Genomic DNA, 24,112 nt, shown 5'->3' on the forward strand with positions numbered 1-24,112 from the left:
CCCCGGATTTTCAATTCGGCCAATCATCCGATGATCTTTCGACGGTTTTCTAACGAATTGGATCGAATTTCCACGGTGGCCTTTTGCTGAATCGAGCAAAGAAGACACCAATCATTTAAAAGCTAAGCTTCACCTCTGTCTCTGTCTCCGTCATCGTTATGTGACATTGCGGCTTCACCGAAGGAATGGATTATCTGTCATGTCCAGGATTTCTACAATTATAAACTCATAAAAGCGTCTGGTTTGATATACTCGTTTCTTTCTTGTCATTAACTCCTATTATATAGGTTGTGAATGTGCTTCGCCTAATCTTCTATTGCCTACCTACTCCCCGTACTCCCATCCGTCATACGATCTACGAGACAGGCCATGCACGCCTTCAATCTCAACCCCACCACGGCCATTGCTGCCGTGGCTCTCCTCTCAGCCCTACCGACTGCGCAAGCTAGTCTCTACCTAAAGAGCTCTCCCGTAACCCAAGTTGACGCAAAGAATTTCGACAAAATTATTAACAAGTCAAATCATACCTCTGTAAGTTCTTACTAATAGTATAGAAACATGACCAATCGGAACAAATAGCTAACAAGCTGCTATGGTAGGTCGTCGAATTCTATGCACCATGGTGTGGCCACTGCCAAAATCTCAAACCTGCTTACGAGAAAGCGGCCCGTAACCTCGACGGCCTCGCCCATGTCGCAGCCGTTAATTGCGACGAGGACGAGAACAAACAGCTATGTGGTATGATGGGTGTTAAAGGGTTCCCGACCCTGAAGACTGTGCGCCCAGGCAAGAAAGGGAAGCCGATCGTGGAAGACTACAACGGCCCTCGAACGGCCAAGGGCATCGTAGACGCCGTCGTCGAGAAGATCAATAACCACGTCAAGCGCGTGACCGACAAGGATATCGATTCATTCCTATCGACTAAGAACGAGACGGCCAAGGCTATACTGTTTACCGAGAAAGGCACCACAAGCGCTTTGCTAAAGAGTATTGCGATCGATTTCCTCGACGTCATTAGCGTCGCACAGATCCGGGACAAGGAGACCAAGGCCAACGAATTGTTTGGTATTAAGTCTTATCCAACCTTGGTACTATTACCAGGTGGTGACAAGGAGAGCCTGGTATACGATGGAGAATTGAAGAAGGATGCTATGATCAAGTTCTTGACGCAAGCCGGCGAACCAAACCCAGACCCTGCACCATCTAAGGCCAAGGGAGAAAAGAAGGGCGACAAGAAGTCTGAGAAAAAGGACAAGAAGGCCTCTCCCAAATCTTCCGATTCAAGCTCCAAGACCACATCGACGGAATCAACCGAGCCGACTGATGTCCCTCCTGTAGAGAAACCTGTCGAGGTTACGCCTCCTATTCCGACTATCACCGAAGCGGCCAAGTTGACCAAGGAATGCCTGAACAACAAAGCGCATACCTGTGTCCTTGCCTTCGTGCCCTCCGCTCACGGGGAGGCCGCTGAGAAGGCATTGACTAGTCTAGCTGAGCTAGCAGCCAAACACGCCCATGCGCAACGTCACTTATTCCCCTTCTTCGAAATCCACAACGACAACGAGGTCACCGCGTCGGTTTTCAAGAGTCTAGAGCTCGCTGGAGAAGTCGAAATCGTTGCTGTTAACGGTAAGAGGGGATGGTGGCGCCACTACGAGGGCGACTTCACCCCTGAGAGCGTAGAGAGTTGGATCGATGCTATTCGCCTAAGCGAGGGCACCAAGAAGAAGATCCCAGACGGTGTAATTACCGAGCATGTCGAGCCTGAGTCCGAATCACCTTCCAAGGGTACAGAGCCGACTGCGGAAGCTACAAAGGAAGCTCCAAAGCATGAAGAACTCTAAGTAAATAGCGATATACTATTAGTTTAGCACTTGGTGATATTTTCTTCCATATATACCAAAATGATAACGAATCGAATTTTCCATTGATGAAAAGGGTCGACTTACTCGTAAGGAAATGTGTCTTTGCCCGTAACGCCTGCCAAATGCTGTGCCTAAACCATTTCCAACCATAACTCCCTCGTAAGCCCGATCTATGTTTTTACTTAGGCACCAATATCCATAGCCATACTAACCCCCTTCTCAACGGCCCCCTCGGCAACCATCTTCCGCCCCTTCTCCTTCACCACCGCATCAAGATACTTGCGTATATTCCTACACCCATCCGCCGCTGTAACCATCATCCCTTCCAACCGACTCACCTGAACTCTACTCTCGCACACCAAAACCGCTACTTTATCCGTCTCCCCCAGTGTTGCTATCGTGAGAAACGGCAACTCCTGCTCTTCCTGCGTGTTCAAGTCCATTAGCGGATCAGCCTGCTCGTCGTTTGCGGCATGGCTCGAAGTGCTGCCCGCCGAACACGCGACTAGGAAGTCGTCCATAGGCACACCCGCGTCGATGAGTGCTAGGGTCGCGGCGTTGATTAGACAGGCTAGAAGGGATCCGTCTTGGCTTAGGACGTGGAGAGATAGGGATATCGTGCTCCGTGGGAAGAGGTGTGTGTGCAGGACTGCGGCGAGGGAGTTGGCGAGGGTGGATTGGAGTTCTTGGGTGCGTCTATTGGAATTCGTTAGTATGAGACAAGCACAGAAAACCCGAAGAAATGAAAACTTACTTATCCCCCCGTGCGCGCTTCTTCCGATCAACAGTGCTAAACCCGCACACCTCGACGCTGACCAGGATATCCGCTGCGTTTCCTCCTACTCCTCCTCCTCCAGCGCCGGACGCGGACGTGGCGCCTCGCTTCTTGCCTTCCTCGTTGGGACCCGAGACCACGCACATGACCTTCGTGTTTCCCAGCTCGAAGTACGCGGACCCGTCGGCAGCGGCTTGGGTGCGGATCTGGGCGCGGATCTGGCGCAGCTCGTTCCAGCGCCGGCCGTCGATGCGCAGGAGCCCGAGGTTGTAGGTTGAGGTGTCGAGGACCATTGTTTCTTTCTCTGCTTCGTTCTTTTTCTTTCCCTTTCCTTTTTTCTGTCTTATTCCTTTTCTCGGTATTTGATTTACGGTTGTTCGGGGTGCGTGTGTAGGGCGTTTATGGGTTATGTTGATTCAGGTTGAAGAGCTGGAGCTTGTGCTGAAGCTCTGGATAGAAATTTTTGGTGGGGTCTTTCATGCAAGTACTAGCATGTACTTTGTAGAGTGCGACCTTGGAGTCGTTCCCCAGATTAGCGTCGCTGCCTTTCAGCTTCAATCTTGCTAAAAGCGGGTACAGTCTTGGCTTTAACTTAGATTTTAGATTTCGAGGTTTTGATATTTCGTATTTAAGAGGCATAGGTAGAGAATAAAGTGTTGTCAACGACTCGCATCACTCCTAAGTCTACAAACTACAGAAATTTTGACATCGGAGACAATCTCACATCAAGCTAAGCAGACAAGGATGCAGTGAGAATTACGTAGTTGAAATCCTATCAATTCAAGTCTTCTTCAGGCCTGATTCTTCTGAGTGAGAGGCGAGAGGCAAGTACGCTACCCCAAAAATCCATGGGATTGCCGTGACCATTACTTAACGAATAGTTCCCATTTGCCAACCAGTCCTTTGCCATCCATAACTCCTTTAGACGTTGCAGTTTCAATACTATATAATAAGGAGGAGAAAAAAGAAACTACGGCTTGTACTACGCTGCCACCATAATACCCGAACTGCCGTGTTCTATGAGAAGGGGGGCATTGAGGTCTAACGCCGGCTGCGGTTCTACTTCCTCCGCATCGGACCACCCCCTTTGCTTACCCCAGAGGATTTTCAGTCCCCTAGTCGTCACGACTTCGATCAGTCCACGCATTAGTGCCCCTGATTTCTTGACGTTTGGCCACGCCTCGAACTCGATTCGTCCAACCCATGGCATCTCGTCAAGAACGCTAGTAAGTAAGGATTTGGAGAATCGTTCATAAAAGTTGTCCGGTTGGCGGAATCCCCTGAAGAAATCATTTCCTGGATCGCATTCAACGTAGACAGTGATTCTCGTAACATTAACACAATCCGATAAACCCAATGCGGGATTCACTACCCAACCTCTAGGTGGACTACTCCATCCTGGTCCTAAACGTAGTTCGAGCGAGGTTAGGAACGAACGTTGATTGGGCTTCATACGAGCTAGTAGGGGCTTCTTTGTCTTGAAGAAGCGCCCAGGAGTCGTCGGAAATATGCGAACAGGATGGGTACTGTAGAACAAGTAGGACGCCTCTTGATATATAGTACGGCAAGATCGGAGAATGGCTAGTTTCTGGTGGATTCTCTTATGGTTGTCGTATTCAAGGTCGAGCACGTGGCCGATGTTAATAAAATGGTAATCGTAAACCTTTAGACGTAGCTCGGAAGGAAGGTCGAGAAACCGGAATGGCTGTGGCTTTTCTCGTTTTGGCTTTCGCTGGCTCGGTGCTGAGGGATCTAACGTTAGGGCGCCGATTTGCAGCTTAGCTACTTCGTCGTTGATATCGTACTCCGCTTCTGAAGTATAAGTCGAAGGCAAAGCTGAGCTTAACGGAGTGGTGGCTGAAGAGATTGAAGCGATAGGCGTCGGACCTGAGCCCTTAATAGCCCGCGCACTCTTCGCCGCACCATGTTTGCGGCGCATCGCGTATACGTCGGTTTATTCGAGATCGCAAGTTGATTTACTCAGGAGTCGTAGAATACGTATACACCTAGTAGACGTAAAAAGGGCAACACAAGCAACGCGAAGTTATCGTCACGCGACAGCTAATGATCAAGTATGATATACGAAAGAAGTGCTAAGTCAAGTTTACTTCTTGGTATTCGTAGAGGTTCGCTCCGTGATTAATTTAAGACAATTGTTGGGATCGAGGTACAAGGTGGTAGAATCGCGAGGGTGGTGCCATCGCGATTCTTCAACGAGTGACAGCCACCCTCTAGAACGCAACACTCTGCGCTGCCATTGTCGGATCAAGTAGGAAGTTGGTCGTATGCAGCGTAATTCATATGATAATAGGGATGACAAATAGGCTAAGAATCAGCGGCAGAGGATTAATAGGAAAAGAAGAATTGCGAATTGCCCCAAGAAAGGGAGAGAGGGGAAGAGAATCGGCAGAAGGTACCCGGTCGAAGAAAAGGGTACCTTGGTATTCTTGTAGCGACAGAGCAACAGTAATGGTTGTAGCCTTGGAAGGTGAGGAGGTTGAGTCAATTCTATTTGATGATTAAATTCTTAGAATAGAAGAAGGGGTTCGCGTTCGGTCCATTGAATTGACGACATCCAATGACTGAATGACTGATCAAGTGGGGTCAACCTTGAAGCGTCAAATGTTGCGGTGCGGACAAGACGGACAGGACGGACAAGCCGGGTTTAGGCGATAACCTAGATTGTTAGACCGATTTAGTTAGTGGGGTTCCGCACAAAGTTTACTACACAGGTACTTTATCCCTATTTCGGATTAGCCTGCTCCAGCAAACCTATGGCATATTTACTAGTTTAGGAAGCAAACTCACCATCGCAGTGTAGTCACGCCATGATTCACACTTGTAGGGCAAGATGGCCGAGTGGTTATGGCGGAGGGTTCAAGCACCTACTCATATGAAAATTGTGATGTAACTTACCTGATGAAAATTCAGGACGCTTTCCTCTGGAGCAATCCGCAGGGGTTCGAATCCCCTTCTTGTCAACAACTTTCTTTTTCCCATCTTTCTAATCTTTTTATTTTGGGGGTTTTGAACTAGGTACTGCTAGGTACTTATGAATTCTTGTTTTAATTGGCTTATCACACATAATTGTTCTTTATTCTATGTAGGTATCCCCCTCAAAATTGAGGGTTTAAATTTTCAGTATTGACTTAAATATTTTTTTTCCTTATGACGTGAGGTGGGGTTCTCCCAGCAAAAATTCCATGTAAGCAGTACGTACATGGTTCGATGGTAGAACTTCGGGGTTAAAATTTGGAGATTGACAGAACGCCTCCATCATACAAGGATTGAAGCTTTTCGGTCGTCTAAAATTTCCCAACGCTGTGCCTCCGTTCAACTTTTTCCATCCCGCGCAGTCTCGAAGGACGACCTCTAGTCTGCAATATTACTTTGCCGACTAGACAATAACTGAAGGGCCTTTAGTAAATATCGGTCATTCGTCCCTATTCAGCGGTAGATTCGTGCGACAAGGTCAACCACCTGGCATCATGCTGTCAAGAGCACTTATGCGCTCTGCGCGACTACCGGCGCTTTCGAGAACAACCATAACACATCCCGCTATTTCTAGAATACCCAATCCGACAAGTTCAATATGGGTACGAGGCATGGCTAAGAATAGAAACCGAAACCAAGGTCAAAACCAGGGATCGAGACCGAACCAACCCTCGGCTAAGCCGTCACAACCAACGAAGCCTACTAAACCATCTCAACCAGCTCAGTCAGCTCAAGCAGCGCGGCCAGCTAAGCCTGCTCAAGTAGCGCAATCAGCTCAATCAGCTCAATCCCAAGCGCCTAAACCAACCCCGGAACCCACTCCTTCTGCGCAACCTTCACAAGGAGTCGAAGCCGAATCCGAATCGAAACCCGACCTTAGCTCTCTTCCCGACCTCACCCAAGGTATCCCGTCCACCCTCGAATATGAGACCAGCGGCGCCACCGACAAGGCAGCGCTTTCCTCCATAGAAAAAGAGTCACCTGAAGCCCAAGCTGGAGGTAGTGGCCGTGGTCGCGGAGAGCTACCGGCTTCGGCGTATATCAGTTCGACGGAGAAGAAGCGGATGAGACTTGCCAATTGGATGTATGCTGGATCGCTAGTCTTCGGCGTGCTCGGCATTGCCTACCTAGGCCGAGAATGGGACGAGGAAGAGTCTCAGATACACACCGACATACCCAATGGCTGGTCGTTTAGCTTGTGGTATAAGCGCATGATGGCTCGCTTCGGTGACGTCACGAGCTATTACAGCGAACCCGCCTTTGACAAGCTATTACCCGATCCCGACCCTATGTTCGCACGACCGTACACGCTTTGCATTAGTCTCGAGGATATGTTGGTACATAGCGAATGGACGCGAGAGCACGGCTGGAGAGTTGCGAAGAGGCCGGGTGTAGATTACTTCCTGCGGTACCTCAGCCAGTACTACGAGTTGGTGTTATTTACGAGTGTACCATTTGCTATTGGAGAGCCGTTGGTTCGCAAGTTAGACCCTTTCCGATTCATCGTCTGGCCTCTGTTCAGAGAGGCTACCAAGTACAAAGACGGTGAGATTGTCAAGGTTAGTTCTACCCGATGCCCCTTTCCTAAGAGAATGCTGGTTCAGATTACTAAATGACTTATCGCATAGGACTTGTCATACTTGAACCGTGACCTCTCCAAGGTCATCATAATCGACTCAAAAGCAGAACATGTCCGGAACCAGCCCGAAAATGCCATTGTGCTGAACAAGTGGACTGGCGACCCTAAAGACACCGAGCTCGTCTCGCTCATCCCCTTCCTTGAGTATATACACACTATGCAATACAAGGACGTAAGAGCAGTCATCAAGTCTTTCGACGGCAAGCACATCCCGACCGAATTCGCCCGCCGAGAAGCGATCGCTCGTAGGGAATTCCAAAAGCAATTCGACTCCGAGAAGAGGAAGCGAAAGAGTGGAATGGGAGCTCTAGGCGGCCTCCTCGGACTAAAGCCGAGTAACATGAGCATGATGGTCCCGGCGGAAGGAGAGATCAGCCCGAGCGAGGCTTTCGCGCAAGGTAAGATGTTGCAGGATATTGCGCGGGAACGGGGCCAGCGCAACTACGAGATGATGGAGAGGGAGATCCGCGAAAACGGCGAGAAGTGGCTCAAGGAAGAACAACAGGCCAACGAGAAGGCGCAGGCCGAGGCCATGAGCAGTATGAAGTCTTCCTTCTCGAACTGGTTCGTGCCTGCCAAACCCGAGGATAACCCTGCTCCTACCGAGCCCAAACAATAAATTAGTTTAACTGGGGAGATGTGTAATTTGTGGGGATGTATGATATGAAAGAACGCTTGGGGAAAGGCGTTGAATAATCGCATCGTGGTTGTGAATGGATGGGGGTTAGTTACGAACGACGACGACGACGGCCCTAAACCACTATTCCCAACTGCCACTACTATTACTATTATTATTATTACGTTATCCCGGAACGAGACGAAACTCTACTCTGAAACGGCGGGGAATGGTTTGCATAGGACGGGCTGAATGAATGGGGTGCTTGGGATGGATGGAATCTGATTGACTGACATGCATACACACATACATACACATATCGCGGCCACGGCTTAAAGAAAAATCTACTCGCGTCTTAGCTTGGGAAAGGTTCTTAGGGACTTGAAAGATGGGGGAAAGGGGAAAGAGGGAAGGGGGAAAGGAGGGAGGGAGGGTGAATATACGCCGAGATGAAAATGTAATCTCTGTATTATAGTAGTGGTTTAAGTGAGCGACTCGAGGCTTCCTACCCGGCCTCGATTGCGGTGTATAGAAATCCATCCATTAAACCATCCGCCCGGCTTTTCTTTGACTAACGGGCTAATATCAGGGTTAGGTGCCGAATTGCCATTATTTTTGGGGGGTTTTCATTTACTATCTGGTTCTGGTTCTACCGTGGGCTGGTTGCCTTGCCCAGTTAACCATTCGCCATTTCGGCCCCCCCTAATACAGAAGCAGTATCCCATCTGAAATCATTTCATCCCGCCCCGAAAATGCAAGTGGTAAGTAATTACCTAAAGAACGCCTCCGTCCCATATCCGTCCAGCTATTTATCCGACCGCCATACCCCTCCCTCCTCTCATTAGATAGGTAGGTACCGTGGTATTATTAAACAGTCGATGTGCTAGACGAGCTCGTCGACGTCGAAGTCGAAGTCGTCGAGTTCCAGAGGTGAGCGCTGCACCACTCGCATCGTGGATCGGTCTCGCAGTCGAAATCCCTTTGCAGTAAATGTTAGCATATATAGGTATATATTATATATCTTACATATCCTGCTGAAAAATGAGGGGAAGGGAGTTAAGATAAGGCAAACTTACTCGGAGCCGCAGCTGCTGCAGTAGTGCTGGATGGAGGTGCAGTTCGGGGTGCCGCGTGCGGCCGCAGTGTGGACGGCGGCAGGCGCCTGGGTGATGGTGGGAGATGGTGCGGGAGGTGCTGCTAGCACGACGCCGCAGAGGGCGATGGCCGCAGCGAGAAGGCTTGCGGAACGCATGATGAGAGTGTGAGATGGAGTTGTGTGTATGGTACCGAGTTTCTGGTGATGATTTGGTATGTTGAATGTGGTTTGTCTGTAGTTCTTGTGGATTTTTTTTAAAATGGACACTCTCATCAACGTGGGTGTTGATTCGGTCTCTGGCGTTTAGTGGAGGTTGGTGTGAGTTGTTGAGATGATCTGTGGAGGAATTTATAGAAGGGGTCTTGATCAGATCACATTTATCTCGGCATCGAAAGTCAGATCTCAGTGATACGTGGGAAGGAACCGAGGTTTAAGTGGCAAGTCTACGCCGTATAGATGTATGATATTTAAAGCTTTGGCTTCTTTTTCGTCGAGACGACCACGCAATAATGAACGAATAAACTGAGCCACTTCTTGTCATTGCGGTCTCGGTAGTGGTTTCGGTTTCTCGTCTTGTCAGACGGGAAGATGTTGGAATAACCATTGTGAGAATACACATGAGAAACATCAAAAGCCTCGTGGCCTTCTGTTGCCGACACTATCGCCATCTCTTACCTCGACGCCTTGGTAGGTTCCGTAGTCTCACAGAACGTTGTAGTTCCTACGGCCCCTTACGTTCGGGTACTCACTCCTCTCTAGCCTTTCATGTAAGGTTTTCGTGTAAGTATGTATGCATATATCTTTGTGAAGAACAGGCACCTGGGGTTGGATATCCATTGCGATCACAAAGACCGTCCACGAGCCATAGCATGATGGTACGCAATGGCTCATGTAGATAAGTGAGAACTACAATTCACGATATGAAAGACGACAACTCATGTCGTACAAGTTTCAGATCTGTAGTTGGCTCTAAAGATTCCGTGAAAGAAATAACAGAATCAAAGATGAAATACCGGTATCTCATTCGCAGTAAACTCGGCCCCGTGTCTCGGGACCGGTATGTGCTGAGGAGGCAGATATCCGAGTATAGGGCCGTCTATATATTGTTACGCACGAATATCAGAAGGCTGTGCAACTCAGCGCTCCCACCAAATCAGTCCAAAATCTGACCTGATTCAGTCAGACTAAGTCAATACCAGTCCAGATTGCCTTTTTTTTTCGACTGATCAGTTCAAATCGTTATTTTTTTCGACTGTCAGTAGCGTCAGTTTGGTGTTTTGTTATTGTCCCACTTATATACGCGTTCTAATTGGCTAATACAAAACAGAAGAAGTACCTAAGTACCTTTTAAAAATAAATATTTCAATAGATATAAGGAGCTTAGTGTGTACCCACTTTTATTACTTATCTGATCAATCCGACTGACTGATTTGATCAGATCAGTTCACTAGTTGCTGACTAATCAATCAGGTCAGTTGAATGCCTTCGACTGGCCTGACTGATTTGATGAAAGCGCTGGTGCAACTTGTGGATCTTCAACCATCTGATGTAAATCATCCGACCGACCCAGTAACCAACTCCAAGGTACGAACGTAACCTTATGGGGTAGATGATCCGCACATTATGGCATTATGATCTCTTAAAATATAATATAAGAGGGAAGACGATGATGTGTGATAGCCGCGGACCCCGAGTTTAGGTATCCCTAAAAGTGGCTGACGGCGGATTGGAAGAGTTATCTCGGAGTCTTGTTTTGAGAGACGGACTCCTACAGTTGCCCGTGATAATTAAAGAGGGCAGTTTCATCAACTTACCAACCACCTCAAGAGTTCGGCCTGCGGCTTCTGGCTTAAGACATTTCCGTAACACGAAGCTGTGAACTATAATCATCAACAACGATCAGTCTTGCGTAAGTGATATTTGTGAAACGAGCGGCGAGTGTTGAAGTTTTGATCATGCCTATATAGAACTAAATGCTGTATGGAGTAGAAAATAGGTACCTAAACAAGTATTTTCAGTGTAAGGTATGTTCGCCCTGTATTTTGTGTACCTATATGCCGTGTAACGGGTCATCAACAGCCTATACTTAAGCCTAAGCTTAACTTCCTTTCCCAGCCACAGGCTTACGAAGCCGCCTATTCTCACCACTGGATCTACCGAACGCATGTACCCGCGCCCCAAGAACAGGGAGTCGAGTCCCACACCGATCATGTAGCATTCCGTCATTGATGGCTGGATGATGGGTGTCCACAGGAAACCGCCCTGTATGGTTTGAGGATGCACTCCTAAAAGACCATACACATCTCTATATGATAGGTACATATCACAAATAGCAATGTTCCGCAACCCATAGTCATATTATGTCGTGAAGAATGCCTTTTTCGATTAAGCCCACAACTCCAACCCCAATATATCTCGCCGTTCACACACGCCTGAAATAGTCCCTAGTAATTCCCCCAAACTCCCCAAGAATATGTGCAAAGCCGTACTGAAGTCTAGATTGTACAATGTGATCCCATTTATACCGCGTCCCGTATCAATCGCCGCATCCATATAGTACATTCATATCGTCAGAATATGTGATCCCTGATGACTCCACGCTCCTCGCCGCTCCGCCGCGCCTCCCCCAGGTATCCAGACAGTCCCCTATTCCCACCAATACGGGGACAGCAATATTTCTTGCCTAGGTATTGTACGTATATTAGTGACATATGGGGCAAAATCCCCTTACATATAGTAGTTTTGTAGGATATGATTATTCTAGACCATTAAGGACTAGTTCCAATCTTTTCTTTTATTTTCAAATTTGAGCGATAGGTACTATCTTTCAAGCACCACTAACCCCATCTGAGAAGAGCAATAGCGGCCATTGCATTGCAGCCGTAGTCGTCGCCGGGGTGCCGTTCATACTGACTCCTAGACCCACAGTGGTGCCATCCACATTTGCACCAGGTCTAGGATCAGAGCTACCTAGGGACATTAGAGCATTGGCGCTGTATCTGTCTTGGTTATCGACGATGGCGGCGGTCCAGTCTTGCCAAGTATTCCCCCCCGATGACTGTTGTTGCCGCCACATTATGTGTGCTGGTTGCGTCATCTGAGTCGCTTGTGTAGCGAACGTCGTAAGTGGATTGTGATCCGCCGCCTGGACTTGCGCTTGTGCCTGTGCTTGTGCCTGAGCATGCGCGTGAGCTTGCGCTTGAGCGACAGCGACCTGTCCAGCTGCTTGCGCGTAAAGGAAAGAATTATTCGGATCATAAGATATAGCATTGGTCGCATGCGAGGCCGAATCTGCGTACGATAGAGGGGGGTATGTCCCAGATTCAGGAGTAGCTTCTGTGTAATAGTTGCTGCGCGGTGTCGCAATGACGTGGCTCGTTGAGCCGTTCACTGTTTCAGTGTCGTGGGTTGGGTTAGAATTGGGTGGTGGAGGTAAGTTGGCATAAGGTGGCGAATGAGGAGATTGTTTGAGCATGTCTTGGGAAAGTTGTGGTTGGGTGATAGGATCGTTGGCCTTTTGAAGTTGAGCATGCTCTATCCAAGAGATCGTACGTTCTATGATAGATGATACTGCATCGTGAAGGCCCATACCGCAGCCTTGATGGGGATTATACCGTTAGTAATTAATACATTCGAAGTAGAATTGTAGACTCACCCATGAGACTTCCGGTTTCAGCTAGAATAGTCAACCAGAGAGTCATATCCGCACGAAGACTTTGGAGTTCGACCGCGCTTATGTCATGTCGTCTTTCCCAGTGCGCCACTAACGTGGAGAATATTGCAGTGCAATACACTGCTAGACAATACCATGTTGTGTCGAGAGACTTTAATCTATATATATTGTGTAGGATTGAGAGCATTCTCTTTGCCGTCTCTTCGCATATCTTGGTATTTTCAGCTATTAGCTTCGGGTCATTTGTTATACAAGCAGCCGGGTGCCGTAACGTGAGTCCTAAAATTCTGGGAATTAGCATACACCTATCTAATTAGGAGATCCTTGAAGTTGATAAGGCTAAGTGGTTGATATAACGTTTGGGTACGAAATTCGATAAAGGGGATAAGGATAATCGACGGGTGCTGAAAATACTTACTAAATTCAAGCGACATGTATTCTGCATATAGCGCGAACATAGAATCATGTTCGAGATGATCCGTGCTGTGAGGTCTTAAACCAGGAGGGAGGTTTTCTTTCCAGGCCTCTAATTGTTCCTCGAGCGCCTCTATCACAGGAAGATATCGACTTGCATCCCTCTTCGCTGAGTATATGTTGGCAAACATCTCAAGGAACAATGCAGAAATCTTGAAGGCAGAAACACCGATCTCGTAACGGCACGGAAGTGATCTCGTGGTATCGACACCATCCTCGGATAAAAGTTCGTCGGCTATATTCTCCGGAAACTCGCAATCGATATCTTCTAACCGAATGGACATAGGTCGTCCCATTCTACCGTTCAATGTGACAACTGTTGATACAAGGGCCCACCACGTCCGTTTTCGAAGTTCATTCTCGAGGTTAGTTTCTTCACCTGGCTTCTTCCAGGCGCGGTGCAAACCAATTTCTATAGCGAGGCCGAGGGTATAGGTACTCAACATGCTGCTGGTATTGGACTTTGGAAATCGCATTGTATGCACACAGAGCATAGTTAAAGCCTGGATATCGTAGAAACTTTTAGATGTGGATAAGTCAAACCACTTGCTTAAAGCATAGTGATAATGCTTATTTGATAGGTCATTGAGACGAGCCCTCTGTTCGGGATTTTCCCGGTTACGGAACCCGTATTGGAGATATATAGAAGCGAATACTAGATGGATTTTGGTTGTTTCGGAAACGGTAGGTTTGAAATTAGGGTCGTCATAGAGACGTGCCAACTGAAAAAGACGTTCAGTATAAAATTAAGATAAATGGGTACGCCAAGAGATATATAAATCTGGATGATAGAGTATACTTACGAGATTCATGAAGGTAGGTTTATGTAATACCGGATGGAAAGGATAGACCATAAGAAAATACCATTCGGCATAGGTGAAAGCATCAGCTTTAGGGGGATAATCGATGTGAAGCGGAGGATTAATATTTGCGACAGACCGTAACATAGCATGGACGGATTTGTTATAAATGGGTGTGTGAGCCGGAGCATCAGGAGAAGGTTCCTCCATGTCCGGTACATCGAAAGACCCAAGATCTATAGTGCTTCCGAGAATAGATAGAGCTGTACCCTTGATAGAACTTAGAGGAGCGTGATCCGCACCAACGCCTATATGAGTATCTGCCGGTCTTGGTTCAACTGTCGAACGTAGCGTGCTGGAGAAATGTATGCTCGGAGGTCGGTATTGATCTTTCACCCAATTCGGCGACCCATGCCCATGTTGAGATTGAGACCATTGAGGCTTTCCTAGAGAATCCGGTATCTGGCTGGTCAAGTTGGCAATACCTCCATCGGAAGTAGAATTATCGATCGGGGTTGAGGATGAGCGGAAGGGTTTGATCTCAACGCCATTTTGCTGAAGTAGCTTCTCTAAGTCATGAATATGATTTAACATATCCCTCTTCTCGCGTTCCAGCTCTTGCATATATCCTCTTCGCTCCGTCCGACCAGTGACTCGGTCCGTCACGTAACATTCGAGGTTTTGATTGATACAATGAGAGCATCCTTCGGGTAGAGCATCGCAACGGATCTTGCGAACCTGAGGTAAATCGTGTTAGATCAGAAGATATATATAATGATATTGGGCAAATATATGATATGATTGGTGTGTTCGAACTCGACGAAGGACTCTGTGGGCGACGTAATGCGACGATGACGAATAATATCTTTCCAATTTTCCGTCCCGTCTTCGTGTCTCGTTTTTCTTTTCTTCTTATTCTTCGTCTTCCCACGGCACACAAATACAAACACATTGTCGGATTGGAAACCAAACATACCTTACACCGATCGCATGCTTGTCCAGTTCTCGTATAGGATTGAAGTTTACTCTTGACGACGCTAGAGAAATCATTTGGAGCGGCGCGGTCACGATCTAATCTCGGTAGCTTGCATTTGGCAGTACCGTCGGGAGAGTCGAGGTCGGCAGCTTCACCAGGCCGTTTGGGCGGTCGGCCTGGAGGCATGGCGACACGAAGCTTTGATTTGGCGAAAAGGCCCGTGGAATTTTTTGTAGAGGTGACCGTTTTGTTGGCGCACAATGGTTTGGAGCTTGTTTCGCGACAAATGAGAAAATGGAGTTTCCCGAAACCTTAAAGATCGGGAGTCGGGATGGGACTTGGGGCAGTTTGGGGACGGGACGTCCTTACCTAATAGCTAAATAAGCTATGAAATCAATTACCTCCAGGGCAATTACCTAGCATCAATTGATCTGACTTGTCTGGGCAACCCCAGCACTTACCCAGCCAACCCAGCCTACCTAGTACCAGCCTACCTTAGTACCCAGCCCAGCCAGCAGCCAGCCAACCCGTCGACCCTACCTTACCAACCTTGAACCTACTAGGTACCCTAGAGCAGCCTAGGGCTAACGCGCTAACACGCTAACACGCCTGCACGACTGCACGCTAACTCTAGAACACGCTATATCTACAACTGCCTGTAGGCTCCAGGGTTAAGATAAGGATGTACGTAAGGTACAGGACCTGTGAAATAGGCACGCTGTTTAAGAAAGCGCAAGAAACAAAGACGGATATTTGGTACGTACCCGGACTTTTAAAATCAACCATGTAACTTAAGAGCTTGATTGGAATTAGTTCCAACTTGTTTCTAACACAGCCTTCCCCAACTTGAAAATTTGTGTGGATTCGAGATTCGTAATTCTTGACCGGTACCGTAATGAGAAATGTTCAAATTCAAGACTCGAGATTTTTACAACGCTCAAGAAATCTGGGGACGATAAACTATCAAGACAATAAAACCATACGAAATCATATGAATATCAACCAACATAAATCGGAGCCTACCGCCCGCTCGGTCCTATTTCGATTCCAAAAAGCATCTCGAGTTATTGAGATCGGACTGGAGACACAACCACCGACATGAAGTTGATGGGAGATGATTAGACGTCCAGGTGTCCCGAGAAATTCGATTGTTACCTAGCTGCCTAGAACCTAGGTGATGAAGTAAGGATAAGTAAGGTACCATCGGGGCCATCGGGGTGACTCCTTGTCTTATTCGTCATTCGCTACACAACTATTGGACCCTCCCACCCCAAGGACCCTCCAAAGACGACGAGTCCTGTTTCTGCATAACGCGCCAGGACGCAAGGAGCCAACTTGGTTGGGGGACTATGACCGAAAAAGAAAAGCCGATAAACATTTGAGCATTATGTGTCGGCAGACGAAGCACCCCGAGCCCACTTCAAAGCCCCCTATGGGCCAATGTCATATTCATATCGAGCTAAGCTACGGAGTCGTCTTTCAAGTTGGGAATCGACCTCTTTGATAGGACTGGAAATGAATGCGAGCGGTGAAGGCGAGTTTGATTATATGAAGAGAGTAATTAAACTAACTGCATATATACCGAACACGTAGGTATCTATACGTATCTATACCTACGTGCGGCATAAAGGATAAAGTCAAGTCAAGCCAAACCAAACCAACCCAAACCAAAACATACCCAGGATAGGTATACCGACCTGGCAGCCATGAAGCAAAGTCGCATAATGATAGTCCGCAGACTTGAAGAATGGAAACATTCGAAACAACTCACACTTACCTAAGCCATGCAACTAAACTAGCATGGCTACCTCAAGTGCTGTTAGGGTCCTTTGATGTAGGTGCTAGGAATCCATCGCCCAGTCTTCAAAAGCTAGGCTTGCTAGGGGCTGGCTAGGGCATGGCTAGGGCAAGCCTTGTCGACGGTGGCTTGGCGGACGAAATCTCGACCTAGACCGCCCGTGGACCCGGCCGATTTGCTAATGATATGAGGCACCCTGGTCGTGATGGGCATGATGGGGTTTCTAGAAGGATGGAAAAGGATGAATAGAGTATGTAGAAACGATGGAGCCGATGCAAGTGCACGACAGAATAAGAACTCAAAACAGCCTATGACGGCAGACAACATATGACATGTATGCACATGTGCGGGAGTGATAGGACTGAGTATATTTCGTACGGCAATGTCACACCCCCAATTCTACAGAGTATCCTTCTACCCCTTTTCTTTTTTTCTTAATATAGTATTGCCTACTCGTATATAAGGTAATAAATATACTCCGGCTGTGTTAGTTACGTAGCAACAAAGCTGGCGCAGCAATACGAGTTCCAAAGTTTACCTACCCATCCAGCTCGACCAGCCCATCGCGAGATCCGCCGGCTCCGCACGTAGCCCTACACAACTAGGCTATTAGATAGAGTTACTCACATAAATTGATGGATGTGTACAACGATAAAGATTGCGGGAACAGCGGATGTGGTGGCTTAAAGATCTTAATGAAGACGCGGGTGAACCAAACAATTGGGTCTGTCCTGCATATGAACTGTACGCTGTACAACTAACAAGTCGTCCCTTAATTTATCTGAAGAGAGGACAAAACATGGGATCCCATACTTCCGCGATGATTAATGGCGTTTGATTCTGTACGCCGTAGGAATCTTTAGTATGATCTCCAGGGCTAAGGTTACGCTGAATAGGACCCCTGAATTCAAGGGGATTTCTTGGGGGGTTCCACTATTATAGGGAATGATGAAATTATGACTAACAGCTGATAGCCGCTGATAGCCAGCTGCCTGTCGTGCCCCTCTATACCCCACTAGAATCTTGAATCCATTCATCCCACTATCAATCTTCAGTGAAACCATCAACATCCCTCTCGATACTTTGCGACATAGAACGACCAATAGATTTGTGCTTAACTGTAATCAATATAGCCCATCGCCGAGATATTAGACAACTTCACTAGTGAATTCAAAGAGCCGATCATCTAGCCATGGCATCTCCCGACGAGGGCGAGGCGATACAATCGTCAGAAATCTTAGAGACAATTCACTTAGAACACGTCCCGTCAACACACACAGTTCACATCGGTCTCTTCAAGAATGTCACCAACGCCGATTTCTTACAAAAGCAGCTACTAAGTCGGAACTCCGAATTCGAGTACGCTTTCATCGACGCCACATCCGTACATTCCCCACAAACCCCCAAGTTTTCCCATGAGCCCAAACTCATCAGTGTGCCAGGTAGTCTCACGCTTCCAGATCCTAGCCGCAGTGTACAAGGCCATAACAATCCAGATGAGCGGGACCATGAAAACGCCCAACATCCACTCTGAGATCGTGTGTTCACTAAGCCCAAACAACAACGTGGGTGTCTCATAACTCATTCCCTCGCACGTCATGTTTATACACTAACACACGCCCCCAAAGATCTCCGAAGCCTACCGGCGATTCGGAATAACCGCCACCACGAACGCCCTAATAATCATCAAAGTCCTCATCACCCCATCCTCCTCCACCCTCACCCCCACCTCTATACAACAACACCTACTCGCCCACGTCCAGGGCACCCCCACCCCCCTCACAGACGAGGCCCTGCAGTCGTCGCTCACGGACTGGGGTAAGGTGCGTAAGTACTACAAGCTAAACGGCGTGAACTGGCTTGACTCGGTTAAAGACGAGGCTCTAAAGCGGGGGGAGATGGAGGTTTTGGTGTTAGAGGGAATGGCGTTGAGGGGGCTGTGATGGCTTCTTGGTTTTCTTGGCATTTAGGAAGGATTTAAAGGAATTAAGGTTACTTAGGTATGTGATAAAGAAGGCGAAATGAATAAGAAATACGAATGACATATACGAGGGATACGAAGGCTGTCGATGAATGTGAGATGCGAGATACGGGCGACGCAAAAGCATAAAAAGAAATGGCAGGTAGGTAAGCGACAGCTAATCCCAGCCATAGAGCTCAATTATATTCAACTTTTTTTTCATTCTTAATATAAGAAACATATACAGCGAGTATTCCTCTTTAGCTACATACTTGAAGTATAGCATAGGTAAGGAATCCGCGTAATTATAAGTAGTTCATATCATAACTCATAGCTCTCACGCAGTGCAAAACCCCCAATAGCACGCGTATATCAGGGTATTAATCCGTAGTCCCCATCTCCCTTTCCCATCCCGTCGCATCATCAATCTCCCTCGTACCTATCACCTCCCCTTCCTTTCCCTTCACCTCTCCCCATCTTACTTCACCCACCTCACCCAGCAAACCCCAACCCCCTCCCAACCCTCCTCTTAACCTCCGCCCACATAGCATCGCGTCCACTCTTGGTCCTCGCAACCGCATCCCGATTCTCATGCGCGCGTCTAAGGAGATACTTCATACACTCGCCCGTGGTGCCCCAGACAATATACTTATACGCCTTCGGCACATCCCCTTTCTCCTTCACGAACCCCTCGCAACCCTTCGACGCGCACACGAGCTCGCAGCTGACTTCGTCCGCCATGCCCTGCAGTTGCGCGATCGCGAGTTCCGTGTTGCGGTCCGCGGACGGACTGTCCCTGATCGCGCGCGCCTTCCGCACGGACTCGAGGTTGTGCGAGCCGAGGAGGATGCTGACGTGCGGGAAGGGCGTGCTGGGCTTGGGTGTCTGTAGCACGGAGTTCCAGGTTCGGCATATGAGGCTTTCTACGATTCCGTTGTACGCTGCGTCTGTGTCGGCCTTGGTGTCGTGGATGATATGGCGAGGGTCCGCGCCCAGGTAGGCGCCGCGCACGAGTTTGATGCCTAATGTGAATCCTTCCTTAGATGCAGCGGCGAGGTGTGAGGCGAGGGTTGAGGGCGTCGATTTTAGGTAGGTTTGGTATGTGCCGTAGATGATGGCGTGGCCGGGTGTTTTGTTGTACTTGCGTTGATATTCTAGAGTCCAGTCGTCGATGCCGGCCTGGACCGCCGTCTGCTCGGCGTCGAAGAGTAGCGGGACATCCCTCTCGGCAGCTAGGTTGCAAATCTCATCGATGGCCTTTCGCAACTCTTTTGGAGGTGGAAGACGGTTCTTCAGGGCGTATAGTGCTTGGCGTCCTGCGCCACTGAACTTCAAAGCCACGAAATCAGTGGGTCGTGCGAGCCGTACCGTTTCTAAGGTGCCGGTAGCCCAGGGGCCGATTTCGTTGCGTACACATTCATCAGCTACAGGACCTGAGTCACACGCCGAGAGGTTCTGTGTCTGCGTTTCGGTGAGGACGATCTCACGGGCATAACCCAAGATAACGCCGGTAAAGCCGATTTTATTCAGGCCGTCAACGGTATGACGAACCTCAGCTGCGTTCTCGCCGGCGCAAAACTGGGCGTAAAATGTCTTCTTGAGGAACCAACGTAGTAGAGGATTCTTATCTGGGTTGAAGACTGCTCGATTGGAATGGGCAAGGACGTTCATGATGGCTAAGGAAGGAGGTAGTAAGACCCGCGAAGATGATATGCTAGTGGTGGCCAAATTACGTAGCACCGTTGACAAAGGAAGAACGGATAGAGGCGCCGGCTGAACCATCGGGGGCGATTCTCTTGTGATTTGTGTGGGAAGATGATTTACTGATGTTATTGAAGATAATGTAGGTTGGTCTGCGGGAGGCGATGGTCTTGTTGTGGATGAGTGTATGTGTCTTCTCCTCGTTGACGTAGCTACCATTCTTGTAAGTACCCTTAGGTTTTGGTTGGTGCCATAACGGCCTATGGGATAAAGGCCGCATTGTGAGTGCCTTATCGTAGCTAGAGAACCTGGTAGCAGGGACGACCTGCTTAACGCCAGTGCTTGTACCATTGTTAGTGTTTTGCGGTACCGCAATGGTACTAACGATACCGATAGGTTGATAAGTTGGATAGGTATTTAGTATGTAGGTAAGGTGCGACTAAGATGTGATATGGAAAGGTATAGGGTGTAGAGTGTAGGGAAGGTGAGATGCGGGATATGGGATATAGGAACGGATAGGAAAGTGCTCAGATAGATGAGAAATATAGTCAACAGTAAGGGACAATGGGAGGTCTAAGTATAAGTACGGAGTGGGAGACTATACTTTTAGCTATCGAGGGCTTCTATTGTTGATTATCCTAACTGGCATCTTTATCTCCGGAATCGCAACGGCCTCAGCTGCACAGCTATGATGAATGCCGACAGGGGCGCATCGTACGGCATCAGAACCGCGTCGAGTATGGCGAACCGTCCACCACGAAAGTCCGATATTCCAATCACGACTCAATGTTCATAGCGATACTGCAGGTCCAATCCACCGGGAGCTCTTATCATCGGTGATCACGTGGACCCATCGAGTGTGAGTATGCCGCAAGTAGCCGTGGTGTAAAGAGGTAATAAAATGGTGCCATTGTCCAATCAGAGACAAAGCCGCAGGGTAGCGGCATGGCGAGACCCGAAAGAGTGAGCAATAGCTTAAGGTTAGCGCGCTCAGTCGACCGAGCAGTACCCCTTGCACCGTATTGGTTCTCTACCTAAGGTAGGCTCTAATCAAAGTCCGGTCCGGTCAGTCCGGCTTCCAATGGATAACCGAATATAGCAAGAATAAGCCGCGCGTAAATTATAAAATTCTGAGCGGTTCGAGGCCTCTGATCAAAACGTGGGGTATCCAGGGCCAAGCCGAATGCTCGGTCGTGGCGCGCACTGTTCAAGGTTCCTTGCAAACTTGATGCGATGATGGCCGAAAGCGCTAATTCAAAATAATGGGCTATTGAGTAATCTATAACGTAACTTTTCGTATGTAAGCCACGTGCCCCGATGGTTAATTTTCGAATATATCTTGTGATTATATCTTGTGAATACCAAATTCCGTTGGAATTTGTTGCGGATATTTTCGCGAGGCTTTCGAGGTTTCTGTCATATCGTAAAACCCCGCAATTTTCAAGGTTCTAAGGTTTTCTGTACGTCGAATTGCCCGGCGCGGTTAATGCGGAAGTCCCATGCGGAGTACAGTAGTTGCAGGTAAACCGCTTGAGATAAGGCCGCATGAAAACATAGACTTCCCTAAACATCATTCGGCATTAAACGGATTTGGACGAGTTCTCGGTTCCTTCTAGCTCATAAGGCCGATATTATGTGCTCATGTCGTTTTCTCGTCAAGTTGAGTGGCTTTTCCAACATGTCTTCGGATAAACTCGACGTATCCGACAGGCCGGCCTTTAGCAAGGGATAGCAGGTCTTGAACGGCACCGTATGCAAGCCCAAATTTCAAGCCTTTCCTAGCAGTCCTTGCAGTCTCGGCAGCCGAAAAACGATCTACATCGGGAGTGATTAGACTTGTGATGATGACAATAGAAATGATTATAATAAAAACTGAGGGAACATACTCCAAAAACTGAAGCCACCAGCTACGGCTAGACTGGCCATGACAGTACTGAAAAGATCCTTGGTTCCTCGATAAACATCAAACAGGTTCTCGGCGCAAAACATAGCAGTGCTTAAAATGCTAAGCCTTGCTCCGACTTTCAAGCCTTCCTTCAGCCCACCTAATGCTAAGTGATAATTCTTGCTCTTATGATAAAGGTACCATCCAGTGGTAGACCTAGGAAGCCGATGAGCATTTTCGGCTCTAAAACGTAAACCCACCGTCTTACTGCCATGCGCAAGACCTAATGTCATGCCCACACCAAAAGCTGTCATGGCAGCAGCTGGTATGCGTAAGAAGGGCGGGATAGACAAGCGGGACTCATTCCATATCTGAGTATATTCCTCGCGGGTGGGAGTCCATGCGTGTCTAACATCCTCGTCAGAGTTTGCCATCTCTAATTGCGCTATAGCCTTTGCGAGCTGTCGCAAAGATGAGTTTCTTTATAATCTCAGAAAACTTTGTGATAAGGGAGAGCGGATAAATTGAACTATTCAATTAAGCTTCGGTAGAATGTTGAATGATGTATGTAAAATCCATAAAATTACAATTGATAGTTGTACCTGCCAGCTCTGCTGAGCAAAACCCGAAAGCTTCAAAGCTTTGACCACTTTCTTACATAATGCGGAGTTTTCAGATAGCACATTGATGCAGGCACTTTACGCGACCACGTGCCGCCGCGTCTATTCGGTTACGATTATCTAGGAAGCTCCATCCTTGTATCTCTCCAAATAGGTACGAATCGCGTCTTATCAAACTCATTTTACATAGAATCGAACAAGAATCTTGGAACATCGAATAATACTATCTATACATCTCTCTAGAGGAAGAGTGTCGCCGTTCATCGGTTGGTAATTGAAGATGGTAAGGAATTCATTACATTCGATAAATTTGTGTTAAGGATTTGGGTCTCTAGCCTAAACGGGTCGATGCACATTTTCATGCGAACACCCGTCTCGGCGGCGCATACATATTACATATAGGATATCATCTACGACCACTTCATACCTAATTGTAGCGTCCGACATCGCTAACCCACGTATAGGTTAGACGAAATGAGTTGAAAGACGTGGATATATCGATCAGCCTCAAGTACGGCATCCACACCATTTTCCTATTCGTTGACCCGATGAAACCTCTTATCGACGTAGCAGAAGAGTTGTTGGAAATCTTGACGGAGCGCTATCCTAAGGGATTAACATCTTTTTCGCTGGAGAGAGGAGAGTCGAAGATCGAGCTTCCTGATGACCCTGAGCAAATCGAGTTTGCTCTACCCAAGGTAGCAAACGATTTTAGTCAAGGCTGGGATACTCTTGATTCCGCGAAAACGCAAACTCCAGTCGATATTGGCCTTGCAAACAACAACGTTGTGGCATTCACTTTCAAACCCTCAGATGCAGACTCGGAATACGAGCCCGAATTCCAAGTCGACGTCCCGGACCTCGAGGATGTTCCTGTTGAAGAGTAACGAACGTATCTGTAGTGGTCACATTTTAACATTCGATTGATGCTGGTAGTGATGGGATTTGATGGATGATTACGATGACTTCGAGTAGCGATTTTGAAATATGTTGGGCTTTTATATATTGAAGAAAGCTAGACGAGAATACTATAAGATGAGAAGACCGCCATGTCTCATGATACACCATGATGTACCTACCTAGATACCTAAATACCCAGTATCTATGTGGGTAGCTCATCATATCATTTGACCTAAGTTACTACAATTCTAGTAACGTCGGGAAAAGATCAAAGAATACAACAAAAAACAAAGCCCCTATCAAACTTCAGAAATTTAGATAAATGATGGATGATTTGGAT

General features: G+C 47.7%; 10 protein-coding genes and 1 non-coding gene across 11 annotated transcripts; 5 read left to right on the forward strand and 6 right to left on the reverse strand.

Annotated features, from left to right (window-relative positions):
* Positions 1-369: 369 nt before the first annotated feature.
* Positions 370-1,844, forward strand: GGS22DRAFT_181709 (thioredoxin-domain-containing protein; the record flags this gene model as incomplete). Its single annotated transcript, XM_047963887.1, has 2 exons — positions 370-531; positions 600-1,844. The coding sequence occupies 2 exons, from the start codon at positions 370-372 to the stop codon at positions 1,842-1,844; spliced, it is 1,407 nt and encodes a 468-aa protein (XP_047815440.1).
* Positions 1,845-1,990: 146 nt separating this feature from the next.
* On the reverse strand, positions 1,991-3,091 carry GGS22DRAFT_59952 (ribosomal protein S5 domain 2-like protein). Its single transcript, XM_047967513.1, has 2 exons — positions 2,620-3,091; positions 1,991-2,561 (listed from the first exon to the last, which is right to left on the reverse strand). The coding sequence occupies exons 1-2, from the start codon at positions 2,931-2,933 to the stop codon at positions 2,048-2,050; spliced, it is 828 nt and encodes a 275-aa protein (XP_047815441.1). The 5' UTR covers positions 2,934-3,091; the 3' UTR covers positions 1,991-2,047.
* Positions 3,092-3,385: 294 nt separating this feature from the next.
* GGS22DRAFT_172545 (uncharacterized protein) lies at positions 3,386-5,317 on the reverse strand. Its single transcript, XM_047962781.1, has one exon. It carries the CDS (start codon positions 4,577-4,579, stop codon positions 3,623-3,625), a length of 957 nt encoding a protein of 318 aa, XP_047815442.1. The 5' UTR covers positions 4,580-5,317; the 3' UTR covers positions 3,386-3,622.
* Positions 5,318-5,485: 168 nt separating this feature from the next.
* On the forward strand, positions 5,486-5,621 carry GGS22DRAFT_t120. The gene has a single exon. It is a non-coding gene; the product is annotated as a tRNA-Leu (tRNA).
* A 319-nt stretch (positions 5,622-5,940) lies between these two features.
* On the forward strand, positions 5,941-8,291 carry GGS22DRAFT_172548 (NIF-domain-containing protein). Its single transcript, XM_047962782.1, has 2 exons — positions 5,941-7,193; positions 7,263-8,291. The coding sequence occupies exons 1-2, from the start codon at positions 6,129-6,131 to the stop codon at positions 7,890-7,892; spliced, it is 1,695 nt and encodes a 564-aa protein (XP_047815443.1). The 5' UTR covers positions 5,941-6,128; the 3' UTR covers positions 7,893-8,291.
* Positions 8,292-8,756: 465 nt separating this feature from the next.
* On the reverse strand, positions 8,757-9,141 carry GGS22DRAFT_192246 (uncharacterized protein; the record flags this gene model as incomplete). Its single annotated transcript, XM_047965233.1, has 2 exons — positions 8,757-8,868; positions 8,966-9,141. 2 exons carry the CDS (start codon positions 9,139-9,141, stop codon positions 8,757-8,759), a joined length of 288 nt encoding a protein of 95 aa, XP_047815444.1.
* A 2,538-nt stretch (positions 9,142-11,679) lies between these two features.
* GGS22DRAFT_59983 (fungal-specific transcription factor domain-containing protein) lies at positions 11,680-15,295 on the reverse strand. The gene is made up of 5 exons (XM_047967514.1): positions 14,909-15,295; positions 13,936-14,670; positions 13,077-13,854; positions 12,641-12,937; positions 11,680-12,582 (listed from the first exon to the last, which is right to left on the reverse strand). Exons 1-5 carry the CDS (start codon positions 15,092-15,094, stop codon positions 11,813-11,815), a joined length of 2,766 nt encoding a protein of 921 aa, XP_047815445.1. The 5' UTR covers positions 15,095-15,295; the 3' UTR covers positions 11,680-11,812.
* Positions 15,296-17,728: 2,433 nt separating this feature from the next.
* Positions 17,729-19,171, forward strand: GGS22DRAFT_172562 (uncharacterized protein). Its single transcript, XM_047962783.1, has 3 exons — positions 17,729-18,090; positions 18,149-18,271; positions 18,335-19,171. Exons 1-3 carry the CDS (start codon positions 17,899-17,901, stop codon positions 18,647-18,649), a joined length of 630 nt encoding a protein of 209 aa, XP_047815446.1. The 5' UTR covers positions 17,729-17,898; the 3' UTR covers positions 18,650-19,171.
* GGS22DRAFT_181715 (proline dehydrogenase) lies at positions 19,159-20,586 on the reverse strand (the record flags this gene model as incomplete). The annotated part of the gene is made up of 1 exon (XM_047963888.1): positions 19,159-20,586. The coding sequence occupies one exon, from the start codon at positions 20,584-20,586 to the stop codon at positions 19,159-19,161; it is 1,428 nt and encodes a 475-aa protein (XP_047815447.1).
* Positions 20,587-21,618: 1,032 nt separating this feature from the next.
* GGS22DRAFT_60030 (uncharacterized protein) lies at positions 21,619-22,834 on the reverse strand. Its single transcript, XM_047967516.1, has 2 exons — positions 22,254-22,834; positions 21,619-22,182 (listed from the first exon to the last, which is right to left on the reverse strand). The coding sequence occupies exons 1-2, from the start codon at positions 22,684-22,686 to the stop codon at positions 22,007-22,009; spliced, it is 609 nt and encodes a 202-aa protein (XP_047815448.1). The 5' UTR covers positions 22,687-22,834; the 3' UTR covers positions 21,619-22,006.
* Positions 22,835-23,011: 177 nt separating this feature from the next.
* Positions 23,012-24,068, forward strand: GGS22DRAFT_172565 (uncharacterized protein). The gene is made up of 2 exons (XM_047962784.1): positions 23,012-23,155; positions 23,337-24,068. The coding sequence occupies exons 1-2, from the start codon at positions 23,153-23,155 to the stop codon at positions 23,757-23,759; spliced, it is 426 nt and encodes a 141-aa protein (XP_047815449.1). The 5' UTR covers positions 23,012-23,152; the 3' UTR covers positions 23,760-24,068.
* The last annotated feature ends 44 nt before the right edge of the window (positions 24,069-24,112 follow it).

Source organism: Annulohypoxylon maeteangense, assembly GCF_022496945.1.
Source record: "Annulohypoxylon maeteangense strain CBS 123835 unplaced genomic scaffold GGS22scaffold_19, whole genome shotgun sequence".
In the NCBI taxonomy this organism is placed as follows: Eukaryota; Fungi; Ascomycota; class Sordariomycetes; order Xylariales; family Hypoxylaceae; genus Annulohypoxylon; species Annulohypoxylon maeteangense.